The 19,680-nt window shown below is 52.4% G+C and overlaps 4 protein-coding genes across 4 annotated transcripts; 2 read left to right on the top strand and 2 right to left on the bottom strand.

The window, feature by feature from the left end:
* The first annotated feature begins 132 nt into the window (after window positions 1–132).
* On the top strand, window positions 133–4,808 carry SMAC4_07880 (uncharacterized protein). Its single transcript, XM_066090707.1, has 3 exons — window positions 133–214; window positions 337–3,320; window positions 3,373–4,808. Exons 2-3 carry the CDS (start codon window positions 348–350, stop codon window positions 4,615–4,617), a joined length of 4,218 nt encoding a protein of 1,405 aa, XP_065946986.1. The 5' UTR covers window positions 133–214; window positions 337–347; the 3' UTR covers window positions 4,618–4,808.
* Window positions 4,809–5,819: 1,011 nt separating this feature from the next.
* SMAC4_13698 (uncharacterized protein) lies at window positions 5,820–6,713 on the bottom strand (the record flags this gene model as incomplete). Its single annotated transcript, XM_066091550.1, has 1 exon — window positions 5,820–6,713. The coding sequence occupies one exon, from the start codon at window positions 6,711–6,713 to the stop codon at window positions 5,820–5,822; it is 894 nt and encodes a 297-aa protein (XP_065946985.1).
* Window positions 6,714–8,827: 2,114 nt separating this feature from the next.
* On the top strand, window positions 8,828–11,052 carry SMAC4_07882 (uncharacterized protein). The gene is made up of 3 exons (XM_003345158.2): window positions 8,828–10,086; window positions 10,151–10,319; window positions 10,475–11,052. Exons 1-3 carry the CDS (start codon window positions 9,174–9,176, stop codon window positions 10,665–10,667), a joined length of 1,275 nt encoding a protein of 424 aa, XP_003345206.1. The 5' UTR covers window positions 8,828–9,173; the 3' UTR covers window positions 10,668–11,052.
* Window positions 11,053–13,104: 2,052 nt separating this feature from the next.
* SMAC4_07883 (uncharacterized protein) lies at window positions 13,105–17,952 on the bottom strand. Its single transcript, XM_003345159.2, has 3 exons — window positions 17,113–17,952; window positions 13,626–16,880; window positions 13,105–13,564 (listed from the first exon to the last, which is right to left on the bottom strand). The coding sequence occupies exons 1-3, from the start codon at window positions 17,234–17,236 to the stop codon at window positions 13,479–13,481; spliced, it is 3,465 nt and encodes a 1,154-aa protein (XP_003345207.1). The 5' UTR covers window positions 17,237–17,952; the 3' UTR covers window positions 13,105–13,478.
* Between the last annotated feature and the right edge of the window lie 1,728 nt (window positions 17,953–19,680).

Below are 19,680 nucleotides of genomic sequence, written 5' to 3'. Positions count from 1 at the left end.
GCATTGCCGCGACTGGACTTTCAACATCCATTGCAACCGATGCACATCAGCCTGATGCGCTTTTCCGCTTGAATTCGACATTGCAGCTTCTTTTCTAAACACATCAAAGTTTCGCGATTGATATTTGTGATTCTGAACCGATTTTGAACCGCATCATTGCTCATCGTTAACCTTTACTGCCACCACCACTTATAAGCATGATCTGTGTCTGGTAGTCGTCTTTTTTCTTTTTTTTCTTTTTCAGTATGCCCCCCTTCCTATTTCCTCCATGACGATTCCTGTCTGTATAACTCAGAGCGGCTACAGAGATTAACGAATTAACGAAAGTGTCAACAGTTCCCACATCTATGACACCAGTCGCCGTCCTCGCCATGGTCGAAAATGGCAACTCTCCAGAGACGGCTCGCAAGCCATTGCATCCCTTCTTCACTCCGAACCGACAGCCTGCTCCTACAGCTTCGATAGAACCCCCTACTGTTCCCGATCAACCAGACGCGACCGAGGATTCTATAATGTCCATCGATGAACCTGCTGAGCCGAAAGTCGAGGATGATACCCTGGAGAAGGCATCTGGGAGACGGAGTAAGCGCCGCAAGGTGTCACCCGAGCTAGAAGATGACGAAGAACAGAAGAAACCAAAGACGAGGAAGCGGACAAAGCCCAATGTTGGCGCCGGAATCTTGAACCATTTTGTCAGATTGGGAAAGGCAAAGGACGACGATGCTGGACAACAGGAAGAAGGGGGTATCACAACCACGCAACAAGAGGCAGAACCACAACAGCAAGAGTCAGAGCTACCACAACAAGACACAACTGGGATGGAAGGTCACGTCGAGGTCGAGGACGCCATACCGGCTCCAGCACATGATGTTAGTGGCATCATAAGGAATCTGGTCGACGTTAACATCCGATCATCTCCGCCGCCTCCAGCTGTCAATGTTGAGCCCCCAAAGCCGACGAAACTTCTCCGATTCAATCCCAAAACAGGAACCATTGGGTCACCCCCGAAACCGAAACAACAAGAGCTGACCGAAGAATCAGTTCCGACAGTGAAGAAGAGGGTACAACCATCACGCGTAAAGAAGCCAGAGTCCAAGCTCGTTACTATTAAGTATAGTTCCGAATCGGATGACGAGACACGGACTAGAGTTGGCGAGAAGATCGAAGCTATTCTCAAAGCGCCAAAACAACCACAAACAGCCAACCAGCGAAACAAGAAATCTGCCGAGACCAAGAAACCTCCAGCGTCCAAGCCCGCCAATTCAAAATCTACACACCCCTTCTTCTCGGGGAAGGCCAAGGGGTCTTCAGCTGCGCCCCCTCCTTCCGAACCCAAGAACAACAAGCCTAGCGAACCATCGCAGAAAGTCTTCATGTCTACACCATTCTCGCCAAAGAAACCTCGAGCAACGGCTTTCACTGGACGAATGCCCCAGTTCGGCTTCAACAAGAACAACGTGCCCCTGAAGTTCCCTGGTGCAAAACCCCCAGTATGGCCGTGGAAGGATATGGTGCATGTTCGGGGAGAAGATGAGCCAATGCTCCAGGACATTCAACTGCCTTTCCCATCTCGCAAATCCAAGGGTCAGTCAGTCAAGGTGGACCAGGCAGAATCAATTGTGAATCTGGTTAGCATGTCAATTGGAATCGAGTCTGTAAAACAAGCACTTCGCGACTTCAATACGAACGATTTCATACCTGCACCCCCCGAGCTACGACTTCCCACTAAGCACTTCGAGAGCGGGAGAAAACTACAGCAGCGCATTTTGCCTGAACTCAGGACATTCAAGCCGACGAAAGCGACTGGCCAACTGAAAGCACCTCCTCAACTTGCCCGCCTTTACGACTCTGTATCCTCCTCCCTATCAGCGTTTGACCAGTCTCAGTGCGAAACCAGCAACTGGGCGCAAAAGTACGGTCCTATTAACGCTTATGAGGTGTTGCAGCCCGGAAATGAAGCCTTCCTTTTGAGAGACTGGCTCCATGCACTGAAGGTACAATCAGTGGAAACCGGCTCGATCGACTCCGACAAACCAAAGAAAGGCAGGGCTGTTGGCCCTGGTAGAAAAAAGAGAAGGAAAAGGCTGGACGACTTTATTGTCTATAGCGATGACGACTTCGTGGTCGACTCTGACTCGGACGATGGAGTCGACTGTACCCCCAGTGGTTTTCGCGGCATCACAAGGAAAACTGTTGTCAAATCCACGGACCTGTCCGAGAAAGATGCCTCCAAAATCGCCAACACACTTATTCTTAGCGGTCCTCATGGTTGCGGCAAAACAGCTGCCGTTTACGCAGTAGCCAAAGAACTTGACTTTGAGGTCTTCGAGATCAACTCGAGCAGCCGAAGGAGCGGGAAGGATGTGCTCGAAAAGATCGGCGACATGACCAGGAATCATCTCGTCCAGCAGCACCAATCCTACTCCTCCGACAAAGCTGGCGACGATCAAGAAGATGCTACTGCAGAGGAAGTCAAATCCGGCAAGCAGGCAACTATGAATGCCTTTTTCCAGCCCAAGACCACCGCAGCAAAACCGAAGCAGCCTACTAAGCCACCACCTACCAGCGCGCCAAAAGAGGTCAAGAAAGATAGCGGAAAGGCCCAAAGGCAGTCCCTGATTCTCCTTGAAGAAGTTGACATTCTCTACGAAGAAGACAAGCAATTCTGGACAACCATTGTCACCCTCATAGCGCAAGCCAAACGACCATTCGTCATGACATGCAATGATGAGACTCTGCTGCCCCTCCATACCCTAAAACTACACGGTATCTTCCGACTAAGCCCACCACCTACAGAGCTGGCAGTTGATCGTTTGTTATTGGTAGCAGCTAACGAAGGTCACGCTCTCACACGACAAGCAGTCGCATCTCTGTATGAGTCTCGCGGTCATGACCTCCGCGCCGCCACCACGGATCTGCAGTACTGGTGCCAGATAGGCGTCGGTGACAGGAAGGGGGGCTTTGAATGGTACTACCCGAGGTGGCCGAGGGGTTGTGATCTTGATGAGAACCGAGATGTGGTGAGGGTTGTCAGTCAAAGCACGTATCTCACGGGTATGAACTGGCTCGGACGAGACACAGTGGTGGATAAGGCTACCGATGGACGGCAGGTGGAGGAAGAGATCCTGGAGCAGGCTTGGGATTCCTGGGGTCTCGATATGGGGAGCTGGCAAGACTCTGTTGGACTGGAATCATGGGCGGACGGGATGCCTTCTTCTGGGGCTGGAAAGCTTGAGGCTCTTGAGGCGTTTGAGGAACTGGCTGATGCCCTCAGTGCGGCGGATTTATGCTCTTCTCGGTCGTTTGGGACACTGAACGAGGTAAGTGAATCAAGCTCCGACTACTTTGCATCCGCTAACCATAAAATTGCAGGAGCCACTTGACGCCACAACTCCCGAGCTCCCAGCTAAAGCCCGCGACGACTTCGTCCTCGGTCTAACGCCACTCGACTCGCCCCTTCTTACACTTCATTACTCCCTTACCACTGCTCTCCCGACAACCATCAAATCGCTCTCTCGCTCCGTTTTACGGTCGCGCACCTCCGCGCTCACACAACAGCCCACACCCACTGATACCCTCCAGCCACTAAACGAATCCTTTGCCCTCGGCCTAATCACAAAGTCTTTCAACTCCCTCTCCCTCTCCGCTCCCGAACAACCGGCCATCAAGCGAATCGACCTCGCCTTCGCCTTCGACCCCATCGCCACCTCAGACTCTTCTACAGCAGCCTACCTCGACCACTCCGTCTTCGACCGCACCACGACCCTCATCACGCTAGACGTTGCCCCTTACGTGCGGAGTATCGTCGCCTACGAATCGAGTCTGCAGAGGAGACGACTGAAAATGAGTAGTTTGCTCAGTGTAAGCGAAGGTGTTGGCACGAATAACGCAGACGGAGGAGGCACGGTGCCAAACAACGGGGGAGGATCAGGAACAGGAACAAAAAGGATGCGCACAACCCGCGCCGCACTATCAGCGCTGGAAGGCGGAGAGAGGAGTGTCAAGCGCAAAGAGCGGTGGTTTAGAGGAGAACTTAACCCCTTCCTGGTGGAGAAGACGGGCGGAAGGGACTGGGGGGATTTTACGCTTCAGTACTTGGCTGAAAATTCCGTTGCTGCTGCTGGGCATGGGCAGGATCATGATGAGGAGATGAAAATGGCTGGTACTGGTACTGGTGGTACTGTTTCCGAAGCGGGGTCGGAGGTGTCTGTTCCTTGGGAGCGGGAAACTCAGGCTCAACATCAACAGGTCGTGTCAGACGTGAATGGTGCTCCTCAACCTGTTCAGCAGCAGCAGCGACTGGAGGTTTTGCTAAAAGCGAAGCCGAAGAGGGGAAGGCCGAGGAAGAACATGGCGAAGGTGGTGGAGGTTGATGACTCGGAGGAGGCTAATTTGGTTCAAGTTCAACATGAACCTGATGAGCTGGCGGGACCAGTAGATGGAGGAGGAGCAGGAGCAGGAGCAGGGGATGGGAAGCAGGGGGCCATGGATGAGTTGGTGGGAAAAGCTGAGTTAGCTGGCACTGGCACTGGCACTGGCGAGGCTCTGGCTACGAGTCAACATCAAGGTGATGATGCAGACGGTGACGGAGATGGAGACATCTCGATGACCCAGTAGGAAAGGGGACAGGGGACGTCGTCATCGTCATCGTCATAGTCGTAGTCGTAGTCGTAGTCGTAGGTTTGTCTAATAAGCGATTGAAGACCTGAAGCCGCATCGGTAGAAGATACGGAGATACAACCTTAGGAAAAGCAACGTCACATCACATAGCATAGCATAGCATAGCATAGCATAGCACAACAAGAAGAGATGCAATGATCTAGGTATCCATTCAGCAACCCATCAAATACCTGCCTACCTACAAACCCATTATTTACTCCCACCAACCTCCAACTCCAATGTGAACGTACCTACTTGGAGTCTTGGACGTATTACTACTACAAATCTATCTACATGCACAGATTTCTAGCGAGCTAAAGGAGACAGGGAGACTACCTTCCTTACCTTACCATAGGATATTTTCACACGCAAGATTTGTACATACATATGATACATATATATGCGCGCGAACAATTCTTTTCCCCTCCCTTCCCTTCCTCGCCACGCCACGCCACGCCAGCCAGCCGTCCACCTACATACTTTGTGTTTGATAAATTCCGGCGCTGTGCCTGTCTGGTGCCAGTCTGTCGGGACTCGGGCTCCGGACGGGATTGATGCCATGCATGCTTGATGCCACCAAGGAGGGGGAGTTCGGTACCTAAAACATGACGGAGAGAGCAGCAGCATTTGAGATTTTTGAAGATTTTTGATATACCGACGCACGCACACACGCTACAAACCTTTGCAAGAAGCGAAAGTAGTAGGTAGCCAAGGTGTGAATGAAGATGATGACGGTCAATTGAAAAATCCTATACTATCTAGCTATGGTAAGCCCGCCAACACAACACATCACGGCCTTCCGGCCCCGTATCCTTTCCTCCTCTTCGGCTTACTGAATGAGGTACCTGGAATGACCGCCTGCTGCTGCCCGGCATTGCTTGACTGGCACTCGCTGCCCCCCTCGTCAGGCAAAGAAGCGCCGCTGGCATCCGGCTGCTGCACCAAGGTCCCCAAATCCTGGGCAAGCGGTGGGACATCAAAGTTCAAGTCCGTCGGCAATTGATCGATGGCAGAACAGATGTTTTCGAAATGCTTGGGCATCCAGGTGTCGTAGACGTTCTTGGTGAATTGGTACGCTGTCCATTTGTCCTTTCCATCAAGCGCAGCGATGTCAAAAATATGGATCGGATGGCGGTAGTATTTAGTATTTTCGCCGGTTATTACCGGGTAGTGGCCGTAAATCCGGACCGAAGAATAATCATGCGAAATGGAAAAGGCGAGGATCTTCCGGTTAATTTCATCCTCGCGCTTAATAATACGGAAGAGTTCGACAATACCTTGTGTACTGCAAGGGTCATACTATGGGCGTTCTGCCGATCTGCGATAACGAGCCCCGTTGTGCTACCCTTCACCTCGCAAGTTAGGAACGGGAAGCACATATAGTGCGTAGCCATGAAGTAAGATTGGTCCTCGCAGGGGTCGCCAATAAATGGCGATAATTTGGCGAGTTGATCTTCAGTGAATGCGTCTTGTTTGAATCCAACGGAGTAGTCAGGTTGTGGACGGATTCCAATAAAAAGAATCGAACTATTCCACCCTGCGTTAACGCTCTCTATCAGGATGTCAAGGTGTTTTGCACCGAATGTCGCAAGACTTTCAGCTGAAGAAACAATGAGGCGACTGATGTCTTGGATGATTCGCGCCTCATTTTGGTTGTATATCTTCTGGCATGTCGTTTCAAAGAGATCGTCACGGAAAAGTGTATCGCCGGGAACTGGCTGGGTCGTCTTCAGGAGAGACCGACAAAGAGCCTGGCTGGCGCTGTCTATGCCTAGTGGAGCTGGAGCTTTGGTCATGTAGCTGCCTTTGACCTTGAGCAGGGTCTCATAACGCTGGTCTCGGTATGGCGCGCTCTTCTGCTCCCGCGGCTTCTGGTCACTGGGCGTCTGGTTACTGGGCGTCTGGTCACTGGGCGACTGGTCATTGTGCGTCTGGCCACTGGGCGTCTGGCCACTGGGCGTCTGCTCACTGGGCGTCGTAGATGTAGCAGAGTTCGATCGCTTCCGGAACAGATTGAACGAGGCTCTCTTTCGCGCAAGTGGTAGACGATCCATGGTAGAATGCGTCGTTGTCTCTTCCGGCCAGTCCTGCTCCTTTGGCCAGCGCCCTTCCTTTACCCAGAAAGCAACCGGGTCAGTGCCAATCGCTGGCTCGCCAAATGCGTCTTCTGGAGGGCGAGTCCGCTGTGGGCTTGGGCCTGGGTCTCCTGGGTGCTTGCGCTTGCGACTTTTGCTCTGGATAGACGGCGCCTTAGTTAGACGTAGGCAATTTCCTGCAAGCGTTAGTGGGAGAGGTCGTTTGGCGCTGCAAAGAACAAGTACTTCCCTTGATGATTTGATGCCGGTGATGGGAGGGCCCTTTGGTCCGCTGTTTGAGCTTGAGTGTGGGCCATGGCGATGAGAATGGGGAGGAGGGCGAGGCCTTGGTTATATGTCCGGGGAAGAGTATTGAGATGGGAGTGACGTGCCGTGCGAGGAATGGATGGCTAACGAGCGTGCGAGGGATGGCTACGAGCGTGCAGGAATGGGATCCACTGTTGGAAAGGTGGCAGCCGGGTCGGCTGAGTGCTACGCGACAAGTTAGGCAGCGGCGGCATGCACCATTCACGAAAGTGGTAAGAGATTGTTGATATCGAGCTCTCAGCGTGAACGACGGATAACGTCAATCCAACTGAAACGTCGCCGAAAAGTGTTGAGGTTTTAGGCTGCACTTGGCTTATTGGTTGACCCACTTGGGATTGTTGTCGTGCTTGTGGTTGCAGTGGTTGCAGTGGTTGCAGTGGTTGCAGTTGCACGTGCATTTGAAGATTTGGGCCTTGGTCGTGGACCTTGGTTCGAGCTTTGGGTCTTGCCGCTTTGAGAGAAGTGAGGTTTCTTTGAGAGTGAGTTGACACGCCAACCCGACCGCGACCCATTTTTGTTGTGAAACTCGGTGGGGCTTTGCTCCAGTGTCCGCAGTTCGAGATGCCTGCCCCTCGACGACTCTTGCCGGCTGGCAACTCGAGGACCCTTTTCCTGGCGTTAGGCTCTGCTTGGACTGACCAATGAGAAAGCTCAGATTGCAAGCAGAAGCCAAGACCCTTTGTGCATGAGCTAGGCAGGGGCAGCCAGTTCTCATTGGTTCAGATTTGGGCGGTGAGCCTATCTGGCAGGCAATGGCAGGCTGGCAACTGCAATTGGAAACCCCAAGTCTTTGCAGGCAGTGTTCTTGTTTGGGAATTGATGGTCGCCCTGAGTTTGACAACAGAGAGATTCGAGAAGCTGAGAGGTGTGAGACAAGTGGAAAGTGAAAGGTTCAACGGTGGTGCAGAATATCCGGGGAAGCTGAAATAAAGTGTGCAAAGAACTGGAGCTTGTGGAACGAAAGAAGTGGAAGAAGTGGAAGAAAGCCGAGGGACAGTTGGTCGGGTGGGTGTTTTATCTTATCACCAACTGGCTTTCACACCGCGGCATGTTGGCATTTTCAATCTTCATGAAACCTCAGATGCATTCGCCCAGGAGCAAACAGCAGACTTGCAAGATCGACCAACAATGCATTGGCAATGGCAGTGCCAACTCTCGCCTCGTAACCGACTCTCCTAATCCTCACCGCAGTGTCATAATCCTGACCAGAATCACAAGCATTTCGTTACCCCTTCGTCTCCCTTTTTCACAGAAAGTCGCCATCAATCCATCCCACTCCCCAGTCAATCCTCAAACCGCCTCCTTCCCTCGTTCCAGCCCGTCTCGCCCGTCCTCTCCCGAATTCGGACCCTCCTGCCCGAACCCGCTTCCCTCGCTTCGTTGGGTGTCGGTTGATCAGTGTCAGGAAATAAACTGCGCTAAGCATTTTCGCCTTGTGGATACCTCTACCTTCTCCCACTGCAGTGTCTGGGTCTGTCTGGGGGCCCCTGAAGAAAAAGGGAAGCCACCTAGTCCCCTGTTAGTGAGGGGAAGAGAAGAAAGGACCCCAGAAAATGGAGTCCCAAAAAAAGTTCGAGCCAACAACTGCAAGAACGGCAAAAAGGTCAAAAAAAGAGAGAGGGCAAGAACACTCCAAACCAACGCATGGATGAATGCGCACATGCTTCGTTGCCTGGACAAGAAAAAAAGGAGAGGAAAAAAGGAGTCCGCCGAATGTCGGGGGCCGTGCAGGGTCGACTTACTAGCGCAATGCCTGCACTGATGTGTCTGTTGTCTGGACACACGCAGATTTACTGATTAGATAGACTAGACTAGCTTCGCAGTAACAGACCCATAACTTTTTTTTCCGTCCCATCGAACCCAATCCACCCTTTTGGCCGTCCTGTCCCCGACTCTTCTTTCCCTTTTCTCCCCTCTCTTTTTTTCTCCCGAGCTTCTTCCTTTTTCCTCCCTCCCATCACCAATTTCTTTTCCTGAAAGAGGTGTGTCGAGTGTGAAGTTGAACCTCGCAGGTCTCAGGTCTTTCACACCACCCTCCTCCTCCTCTTCTTCTCTTCCTTCCTCTTCCAGTCAGTTCTTGATATCTTCAAGAACAGCATCACATCACTCAAAATGACCGTCACCACCCGCAGCCACAAGGCCACGGCCGAGCCCGAGGTCGTCTCCGCCACCACCTCCGGCTCCGACTTCTCCTCTGCTTCTTCCGTCACCAGCGAGAAGACCTCGGAGGCCATCGAATACCCCGACATCAAGACCATCCGCGACGCCATCCCCGACCACTGCTTCCGCCCCCGCGTCTGGATCTCCATGTCCTACTTCTTCCGCGACTTCGCCATGGCCTTTGGCCTCGGCTACCTCGCCTGGCAGTACATCCCCCAGATCGCCTCCACCCCTCTCCGCTACGGCGCCTGGGCTGCGTACGGCTACCTCCAGGGCCTGATCTGCACCGGCATCTGGATTCTTGCGCACGAGTGCGGCCACGGCGCCTTTTCCAGGCACGTGTGGTTCAACAACGTGATCGGCTGGATCGGCCACTCCTTCCTTTTGGTCCCCTACTTCAGCTGGAAGTTCAGCCATCACCGCCACCATCGCTTCACTGGCCACATGGAGAAGGACATGGCCTTCGTCCCCGCCACCGCCGCTGATCGCAACCAGAGGAAGCTGGCCAACTTGTACATGGACAAGGAGACCGCCGAGATGTTTGAGGATGTGCCCATTGTCCAGCTCGTCAAGCTCATTGCCCACCAGCTTGCTGGCTGGCAGATGTACCTCCTCTTCAACGTGTCTGCCGGCAAGGCTAGCAAGCAGTGGGAGACTGGCAAGGGCGGCATGGGCTGGTTGAGGGTGAGCCACTTTGAGCCTACCTCTGCTGTTTTCCGCAACTCTGAGGCCATCTATATCGCTCTTTCCGATCTCGGTCTCATGATCATGGGCTATATCCTTTACTCGGCCGCCCAGGTCGTTGGCTGGCAGATGGTTGGTCTGCTGTACTTCCAGCAGTACTTCTGGGTTCACCACTGGCTGGGTAAGTTATCTTTTGAATTCCTGATGTTTCTGGAGTCAAGTGCTAACGGTTGCTTGCAAAACAGTCGCCATCACCTACCTCCACCACACCCACGAGGAGGTCCACCACTTCGACGCCGACTCTTGGACCTTCGTCAAGGGCGCTCTCGCCACCGTCGACCGCGATTTCGGCTTCATTGGCAAGCACCTCTTCCACAACATTATCGACCACCACGTCGTTCACCACTTGTTCCCGTAAGTTGAAGGCCCGGTTGCTGTTCTGATTCCACATTCCTGGAAGTGTTGGTGGTGTGCCCTGTCACACATTCAACCCTTTCCTTTCCCATCCAAATCCTCGCTCCGCTCACTCGTCTCGTTCTCTCGAAATCTCGCTAACGCTCAGAAACCAGTCGCATCCCCTTCTACTACGCCGAAGAAGCCACCAACTCGATCCGCCCTATGCTCGGCCCCCTCTACCACCGCGACGACCGCTCCTTCATGGGCCAGCTCTGGCACAGCTTCACCACCTGCAAGTTCGTCGTTCCGGACCCCAAGGTTCCCGGCGCCCTCGTCTGGGCGCATACCGTGCAGGGTACTCAGTAAGCGTGTGGTTGTATACTGCAGGTGGTGCTGCTTTGCGGCACTATCGTGGTAGCGTAGCAATGTGGTGGTGACTGGATGTCGCTATGGAGCTTGCTGCTCAATGGCGTGCAAAAGTGGTGTTGAAGAGAAGGAAAACAAAAGGAAGAACGGGGACGGGGCTTCAACAGACCCTCCCTCTCGCCGGAGAAGAAAGAAAGAAGACAAAAAGAGAATCGCAACTCTTGTAGACCTAGGAGCTATTAGACTTCACTAGACCAGCTATATTATAGACGGGATGGATGGATGGGTGATAGAGGATAGGAAGGATAGGACAGGATATGTAGAGATGCATGCATAGAGGAGGGCCTTGAGGGCATTGCATGGTGTAGAAAAAATGATACCCACCATAAACATTCATAAACATCCGTTCATAACTGTCGTGCTGTCGTGCTGTCGTGCTCCCTCGTTTCGTTGTGAAGTTTGATAATCGGGCTTTGATTGGTATCAAGGAGCGAGGGTACGAGCGAGGCGGTTGAGACCTGAGAAAAAAAAGACGGACTGGAGGCAAAGGCAAACAAAGGTACTGTCAGCGAAGAAGTAAGAGAGAGAGGCGTGAAATACAATCTAATGTTAAGTGGTTTGTTAGCTCCTGTCGGTACTCCTAGTCTAGTGTAATATACTTACTGGACAAGCTCGCTCTATCCCAAACTTCCAAAACTGTTCCAACTCTTACCCACAAGGACAAAACATACGTGACGGCTACCTGAATATTCGAGGTAAATTCTCGCCATGGTTTAGTTACAGAAACGAAACGGATCAGTTACCTAGATATATAAACGCCTTACCAGTAAGCAGGTGAGTAAGCAGGTGGGAAGGTTAACCCAAAGTCTCGGACTAACAACAAACGGACCAGTTAAGGGGCTGGTTGTATGTAGTACGTAGTCGTCCCGTGACGTGCAGCGGGAGTTTAATCTGATGGCGCTGACGCTGATACTGACGTGATGCGGCCGGCCTATTGGGGGCGGTAGTAGGCAGTAGGCAAAATAATAAATAAAAATAAAAATAAGCCGAGTTGGTTTGCCTTCAGTGAGGTACGGGAAGTTGAAGCTGGAAGAAATTTACCTCGGCTATTAACAGACAGACCAAAGTATCATCAGTATAGCTGTCCAGTCTCAATTCTCGACTCTTGTGTCTGGTTGGTTGGTTGGTTGGTTGGTTGACGACCGACGACTGACGACTGATCGGGAAAGCAAAGAAAAGATATACTACTAACCATGCTCCTTTGAAACATCACCAGTTCACCACCAGCTCAGCCCAACACAACTCCAACAGACGAAATCCGCAGACGGCAGCTGAGCTGGTTTATTGATCAATCAATCCGGGAGTGTCAAAAAGAGGTTATGAAATACGTTCTACTCACCTCATCCAGGCTTGAAATCTCACCAAGTAGCAGCAACATCACCAAAACGCAGTATGGTGGTAGTGCACAAAAAGCACACACACACACACACCACATGAACACAAAGAACCATGAAAAATTGGATTTTCATCTTCTACCCTTTATCAAAGTGCCATGCCATATTCATCTTCATCATCTTCATCTTGTCCATCTTCCATCTCCATCATATCCACGGCCGCGCAGCAGAAATTCAGAGAATCCTCCCAACGGTGCGTGCGATACTGTCCGTCAGTCAAGATGTACAGTCTCGACACCGAACCCTAGCTTCCATGTTAGTGACTTGTCGTAAAAAGGTGAACATGGCAGTACTGGTGTGGTTTTTTCAGAGAACGAAGACTCGAAGAACGAAACTCGAAAGGCGAAAGCTGAGCTGAGATGACGCTGGAGTGAGTATGTTCCAAGGTAACCAACCACAAGGGTAAAGACCTTCGTTTCGTTTCGTTTCGTTTTGTTTCATTTCCTTTCATTTCATGCCCTTTCTTAGTTTCGTTTTCTTCTCCTTCCCCCTCTCCTTTTCCTAATATTTTCGTCTCTGTATCTTCACCCCACACATTTTCCAGTCTTCACTCCCCGCTGAGAAATGCCGGAAGCAGCATCACTCAATACCGTCTTTCTTGCCTTGCCTTCTTATCGCTCGCTCACTCGTCTACCATAAAGGTAGTTCTCACTGTTCTACCCAAACCAGATAGATAGACTAGATAGGCCCACCCATACATTCCACACATTCATGGTCCTTCACTTCATCACACTTCATCTCACAAAAACAACACAAAAACACCGCACCGTTCTCAATCAAGATGGAAAGTCCTGCGATCTTCAAAAGGACATGGAAAAAAAAAAAAAGTAAAACATAACCCACAGATTCGCTTGATCGTGCGGTAACCTCAACGCGTCGTCAAATAATACATGCACAGGAAGAATTGTACACGAAACCTAATCTCCCCCCCCCCCCCCCCCCCCCCCCCCCCCCCCAAAAAAAAAAAAAAAAAAAAAAGAAAAGCCAGAGTCAGAGAGTGTCATATAGCCACAAGATCAAGACCAAACCAAACCAAACCAAACCCAAACCCAAACGCCGTCATCGCCTCGTTAAAAAATCTCTCTCTTGGAGAAAAAATCATCATCAAAATGTCATCCGTTAAGCCTCCAAAATTCCCCAGTTCCAGCCCGTTTCCATCCTAGGCCTGTAAGGCCTCCCAGAACGTCTCCCAGATTCGACTAACTCGTTTTCGTCCTGTTAACCATAAGTTGTGTCTTTGTTGAGATGTCCAAGTAGATATAGTTGCTCCCGTATTCTTGAAGATAAAGGCGCTGACACGCATGTCGGCACGTATGTCGGAAAGGTATTCGCAATGAACATGAAGAATGTCAACGATTTATTCCATCGCTGTAACGGACTTCTCGGCACGGGCGCGCATATGATTTGCGTGGGTTTCGAGACATGAGGAGATCAAGCGGGTTACTAGCAGACTTGATTAGATATTGCGCTCTCCAAAGATGCCTCAGGAAAACCGAAAACTTACCCGGCCACACAGCGCCCTTCTCAATCAGATACGCCGTGATCCGCAGTATCTTTGCCGCATAACCCACATGATCATCCCGCTGCATGCCATTGGCACAGTTTCTGACACCGTCGCCATGAGACGTCTGGCCCGCATTCATCTTCAACTCCGCCCGTTGGATAATCTCCTGGATCTTGCCCAGCAGCTTGATGTCGTCGTCTTCCAGCAGAACCACTGCGGGTACCTCTTTCAAATCCATATCGTCTTGGCCGAGAATCCCCAGGTATCGCCCAACGCGGTCTTGCAAAGTGGCAACCCACTCAGCCAGCACCTGCGCGCAATCAAACGTGCAGATTGCTGACTGCACAGGCAGCTCGCGAACAGTTGCATCGGCAAACGTTACATTGAACTTGTCCGCAGTAAGCAACGAGTCAGCGGCAATGAAACCTGCCTTTCTCAGATGGCGTTCCCTCCGCGGATCGGACCTGCTGTTCGCAATTGCGAGTGGCGACTGGTCGAGGCTCAGATCAGGCTGGGTCGTGCTCGCATTTTCTGCTGCAAGATTGCTGGCGATTGGGGTCTGCTCGGCATGTTGGACGATCTCAGAGCCGCGAGCCAGCTCCTCCGCCATGCCATCCCAATCCCGCTGCCAAAACTTCTCCTTGACACGAGAGAAATTGACGTACAGGCGGACATATGCAAGATCAAGCAGCGGGATGGCATCAGCAGCAAGCGGCCCCTTGCCAAACGGATTCGGACGCTCTGGGCTATGGTGGGGATTGCTCTCCCATACGGCTTTCCATGCGCGAAGTGCAGGCTCAATATGTCGATGCATTTTTTCTGTCTCTTCATTCGTCCATACCTTATTATGATGGCGTTGCCGAGTTTCCCAGATGTAATTGTGCAGGGCATTGATGAGAATCAGACAACCAAAGGTGCTTGGCTTCGGAAGGTTACTGTTGGAAAAATCGTTGCCGTCCGCCAACCCCGAAGCCAGTTTCTGCCTCTGGAGGAGCGCCCCCAGAGCCTCGTGAAACGTCATCCGGTTGTGGTTTGCAGCCGCGACGCCACCCTTGGCATGGAAAATTTGACTCGAGTCCGCAGCAAAGAACTCTTCATCACATGGGAGGTCGAGGAAGATTTCGGAGTTGGTCAAGGCTGGCGTGTGGTTATAAGCGGATACCACGAGGCTAGAGAGAATAAACACGGTATAGAGCGTCCGCTTCCTCTCCTCCATAGACTTCCAGCGGAGCCATTCCATCTCTGCCGCATTCCAGCTTCCATCCATATCCATCATATCGACACCGACGCTGGGTTCGACCCTGATCGGGTTCAGCAGCTCGGCTCCGTGGGCCAGACTTACCAGCGCGGCAGCGTGGGTTGATGCAATTTCGCCGGACCGCTTGTCGCCGCAGTTGTGGCCATAAATAACGTTGAGGAGCATAGCTTGAACAAGCCAGACGGGCGTATCGATCGGGTTTTCCTGCTGCTGTAAAGTGTGCTCCGACATGGAAGGTCGCCTGAAATCTGCCTTCCTTACGTTTGCTTTTCTTCTCTCGTCAAGGTATAATTGAATCATCTTTTTCGCCATACCAAACATCTCCATCGATATCTGCTGCTCCATCTCGTAAAGGGCACCGATAGCCGCCATCGAGAGGAGAAGGCAGCCGCTCCCGCCAATACCATTGTCCTGCCCGTTGGCTGAAAGCGTGGAAACGTCGAAGGAGAGCGTCGGTATGTGGAGGAACGGCAGATGTGGGTGGAAATATCGCAAATAAGCACTGACGTATCGTTGGAGATCGTGGGTATTCGGGAGGGTGTGAGCGAGCTCGGTGCTGGTGGCTGTCGTCGGTGATTGTGTCGACAACGGGGAGCTGGTTGTCGCGTACGAGTATCTTCGAGCTCCGAACTGGGAAGCTGGGGAGGCCGTCAGGGCACCTAGGATGGCATGTCTTGTTGAATCAGTGATTGTCGAGACGGGTAAGGTGCCATGAGTACTACCATTCATCGACGACGGCGTCTCCGGGCCGGCACCGAAATTGTTCAGTGCATTGTTCATGTTCTGGCCATTGAGGCCCGAGAACATGTTGGGACTTAGCGAATTCATTGAAGACGGTGGTGTCGAAAAGTAGGCATCTCCCATACTTTTGCTGGACGGAGCGGGCTGCGGCGATAGGGGAACCCCCGTCAAGAGGTCGGGGAAGACGGTGTTGCCCATGTCGCCGAGAGAAAACGAGTTGGGCATTTGCGGGGGCCCCATTAAACCGCCCTGCCAGATCGAGCTTGTCTCCACAGCGGGAGCGCGGTGGTTCGATCCATCCACCATTACGTCGCTGATGCCGCTCTGGCTGGCGGTGCTGATGGCCGAAGGCGAGGAGCGGTCAATGGCATGGTCGTGCATTTCGTTGTTGAAAGACAACTGTTGGTCGAAGCCGTGTAGCCAGTCAAAGTTAGGGTCATCCAGATGGTGGCCGCCTGTCATGTCAGGAAGCCCGTGGGGGAAGGGAGACAATGGGTCTACGCCCATCAGATTCGGCGAGTCATTGTAATGAAGCGCGTTGGGGTTGATGGTTGAGGCCGGGCTAAACAGCAGCGAGGCGTCCCCAAAGTCAAACTCGGGGTTAAAGGGCATAATGGGAGCTGTCCTCAAGCCCGTAGAGAAGTCCATGCCGTTGATGGTATGGGTCTCCAGTTTGGGGAGTCCCCCGTGAGCAACACCGCGCTGCACCATGGCGTTCGCCATGCCGGTATAAGCGTGATGATCAAAGTTGTTGTGAGGGAAGCCCGCCAAGCTGGGATGCCGGCTGTGTTGTGGTGGCATAGCCCTGGTCGCCTGAGCATTGGCAGCCGCGATCAACTGCATTGTCGCCGTGTCGACGTGACTGATGGTGTTTGCTCGAGGGCGCATGGCAGCAGTGACAGCGGCTTGGGCGGCAGCATTGGGGCCAGGGCCAGCTACGCTATTCTTGCGTACCCGGTTGTTACCACCAGGCATAGGCGCGCTCGTACTTTCACGGCGGTTGCGAGGACGCGACGACGGGGTCGTGGTCTGGTGTAGCTTCTGCTGATGCCTCAACAACAGATCTCTTCGGGCGAAGCATCTCGCGCAGTCTGGGCACTCGAAGGGCTTCTCTTTGGTATGGGATCGCTCATGGCGCTTGAGGTGTTCCAGACGGGCAAAGGACCGCTGGCATGTTCCGCAGACATGGGGACGGGGTTTATCTGTCTTGGGTGGAGGGAAGTTGTTGGCAGGAGCAGCGGGAGCTTGGGTGTTCACTGTGATCGTTGCAGCTTTCAAAGTCAGCCATCCATTGTCAGCCAGGCAGTCCAGAGCTCAAGAGTGGGAAGACCAAGGCGGTTGCTTGTTGATGGTCATTGACAGGGCTAGGGGTGTGTACGAGTCAGGGAGGCATGGAAGTAGGCAGTAACGTATAAGACGATTCCGTGGGAGGGGTAAGCAAAGCAGCAAAGCAGTAAAAAGCAGCAGAGGGGCAATATATTGGCATACCAGACTCATCACCAGCACCGGGAGGGTTCCCACTGGTCGGCGATGGGGTCGCCGACGTTGTCGAGTTCTTGGACATGTTGGTGTTGACCTCGAGCTTGCCAACGGGGTCGCTCGAGAGGGGCATTGTTTGTTAAACGAGGAAGGAAGGGAAGAAAAAAAGGTGATAGTAAGATGGATCAAACAGGCTTTGTGCGGGTGGCACGGAGAGAATCGAAGGCGACAATGCTTGTTTGGGGGTTGTCAAAGGAAAGAGCAGCGAAGCTCACTCGGCTGCAATAGAAGACGAGGAAGACGGGCCTGGGGAGGAACGTTTGTTGTTGGGGTCGGTCAGGTACCGCCTAACAAATACAGCGTAGCGTTGTTGATGGCAGGCGACAATTTTGATGGAACTGAAGGAGTATCGTCTGCTGCACCTGACGGTTGGATCGAAGCAATCAGTTCGTTACAGCCAAGGTAATACCGAGTGATCTGACCGCGCGAACTACTGTAGCTGCTGAGGCGACTTGTTGACGACGACGATGGAGTTGGTCGTTGTGATGATTTGTAGTGGGGATTGAGGTGGGCGGCGTGGGCGTGGGCGTGGGCGTGTTGATGTGGTGGTCCGAGAGTAGTGACAGTAAGGTATAGCGCCCCGAATCAGCGGTAGCAATGCTAGTCAGGGCTAGCAATACGGCCAGCCAGAATCGCAATTGGCGTCGACTCAAGCCAAGGACTCCGTCTCCAGGTCCGATTTCAGTATCTTGCTGTCGGTTCACCGTAGCATTCCGTCCGTTGTTGATATGATTGATGTTGTCGCTGATGTTGTTGTTAATTGTTTGATCGGTTGTTTCGAATGCTGTGCCGTGCAAGATGCGACCGAAACTGTGACTCGAGTGGAAGGAAAGAAATGTGAGACGTCAAATGGCAAGAGACCGCGACAACTGACGACGACGTACGGACGGGAGGCCAGGGCCAAAATGCTGGGGGCAAAAGAGAGGCCATGTAATGGACGCCTGGAGTGGAATGGATGGAAGGAACGGGCAGTTAGTCAATGTTCACCGTGCGCTACTACAGGTACTATGGCCGTGTCCCAGTGTGAACTGGAGCTCGGCTGACATTGACTTTGGATGCTTCCATCCTTGTGAGTGGATGGATTGGACTCATGGATTGGATGCTGTAATATGATAGGTCACTAGGACCCTTCAATTCAGGTTGTGCCTGTCCCGTCGACGTCTCGACGATAGAATCACAGCCCAATGGTACTGTGCAGAGGATTAGTTGCCCGTGAGGACGGAACATCGAGGCTCTAACGACGACAAAGGTGTGTGTGGAGAGCCCGTGATGGGGCCACTGCCCAGTGTTCACTAGAGCACGGCACTAAAACGTTGGACTTGGCAGTGCGATGGTGGTCTCCCGGTGTGCTGTGGGCGTGGCCTCCTTCAGGGCGAGACCCAGCACTTGTTCGCACTTGCACGCACTTGTTTCTGGGCACGCATAGGTCGCCCTCCACATCGTCCCGAACTTGGGCTTCACAACCTAGGCAAGAGCAGCTTCGGTCACCATCTGGAAAAGAAAGTAGCGCGTTGGATGTTGAAATGATGAGGTTCAGTTGTCTCTTCGTCATTTGGTTCAGCTGGCAAAGATGCAAAAGAGCGAGAATGACTGCATTTCACAGACTTTGCAATTGTTGACTGTTGACAGATGCAAGGCTAACCGACGATACCTCTCCCAAGGAAAGGCTAGGTAGACATCAACAAAGCGCAGAACAGGCCATTTTCTATCATATATTGAGCCAGAGGGCATCACCTACTAGCTGTCACTATACTTCTCTATCTAAATGATATTGTCGCTGCCATCATTATGACAATGTCCTCCTTGTGGTCGAAGCATCACATCCACATCAACAACCAGAACCACCTGGAGCAAAACCCCTATAAAACTGCAACACACCAACTGCTCGAGTCTCACTGGAGACAGTCGACGGTTCGCTTGCACTGGTCTGCCCCTGCGATGGTACCGGAGAAATACCTCGATCGCGCAAGTGGCAGGCCGATCCACCTGTTACCGGCCGTCTTCGTCGCCAAAAGTGCGCAGCTGACCCCGTTGATGAACCGTCTACGACCCTTTGTCCGTCTTCGTAGGTACCTTTCAAGTCTTGCTGGGCCCTGTCAATTGATGTTAGCCAATGGAAACGATTCAATCATTCACTGACCAATGGGCAGAGGCACTGCAGCGTCTAATAGTGGAACCGGTCCAGGCAGTTCTGCAACAGCACTCTCGCACAGTGGCTCTTTTCCTCTGGCAAGTACCAGTCACTCACTTGAATTGCAGTGCTCTCGAGCGAAAGGGACAAGTGGAAGCCCGAGGCGAGGCCATCCATCCCCCACTTGGACCGAACCGTCTGCCAGAGCAATAATCCTTTCAGTTCCATTGCAGACGACCAATATGTCCGCGGCGTGGTCACAACGTGCAACAAACTCTGGAGATGAAACATGACATCAGTGTCTGTTCGTCCACCCGGTGAGTCAATCAATTGCTTTCATGGTCACCCATCCAAAGAAACAACACATTGATATTGGATAGATGTCC

This window comes from Sordaria macrospora, chromosome 4, assembly GCF_033870435.1.
Source record: "Sordaria macrospora chromosome 4, complete sequence".
Classification (NCBI taxonomy): Eukaryota; Fungi; Ascomycota; class Sordariomycetes; order Sordariales; family Sordariaceae; genus Sordaria; species Sordaria macrospora.
The sequence above is the reverse complement of the archived record's forward strand: the minus strand, read 5'-3'. Positions and strand labels throughout refer to the sequence as shown.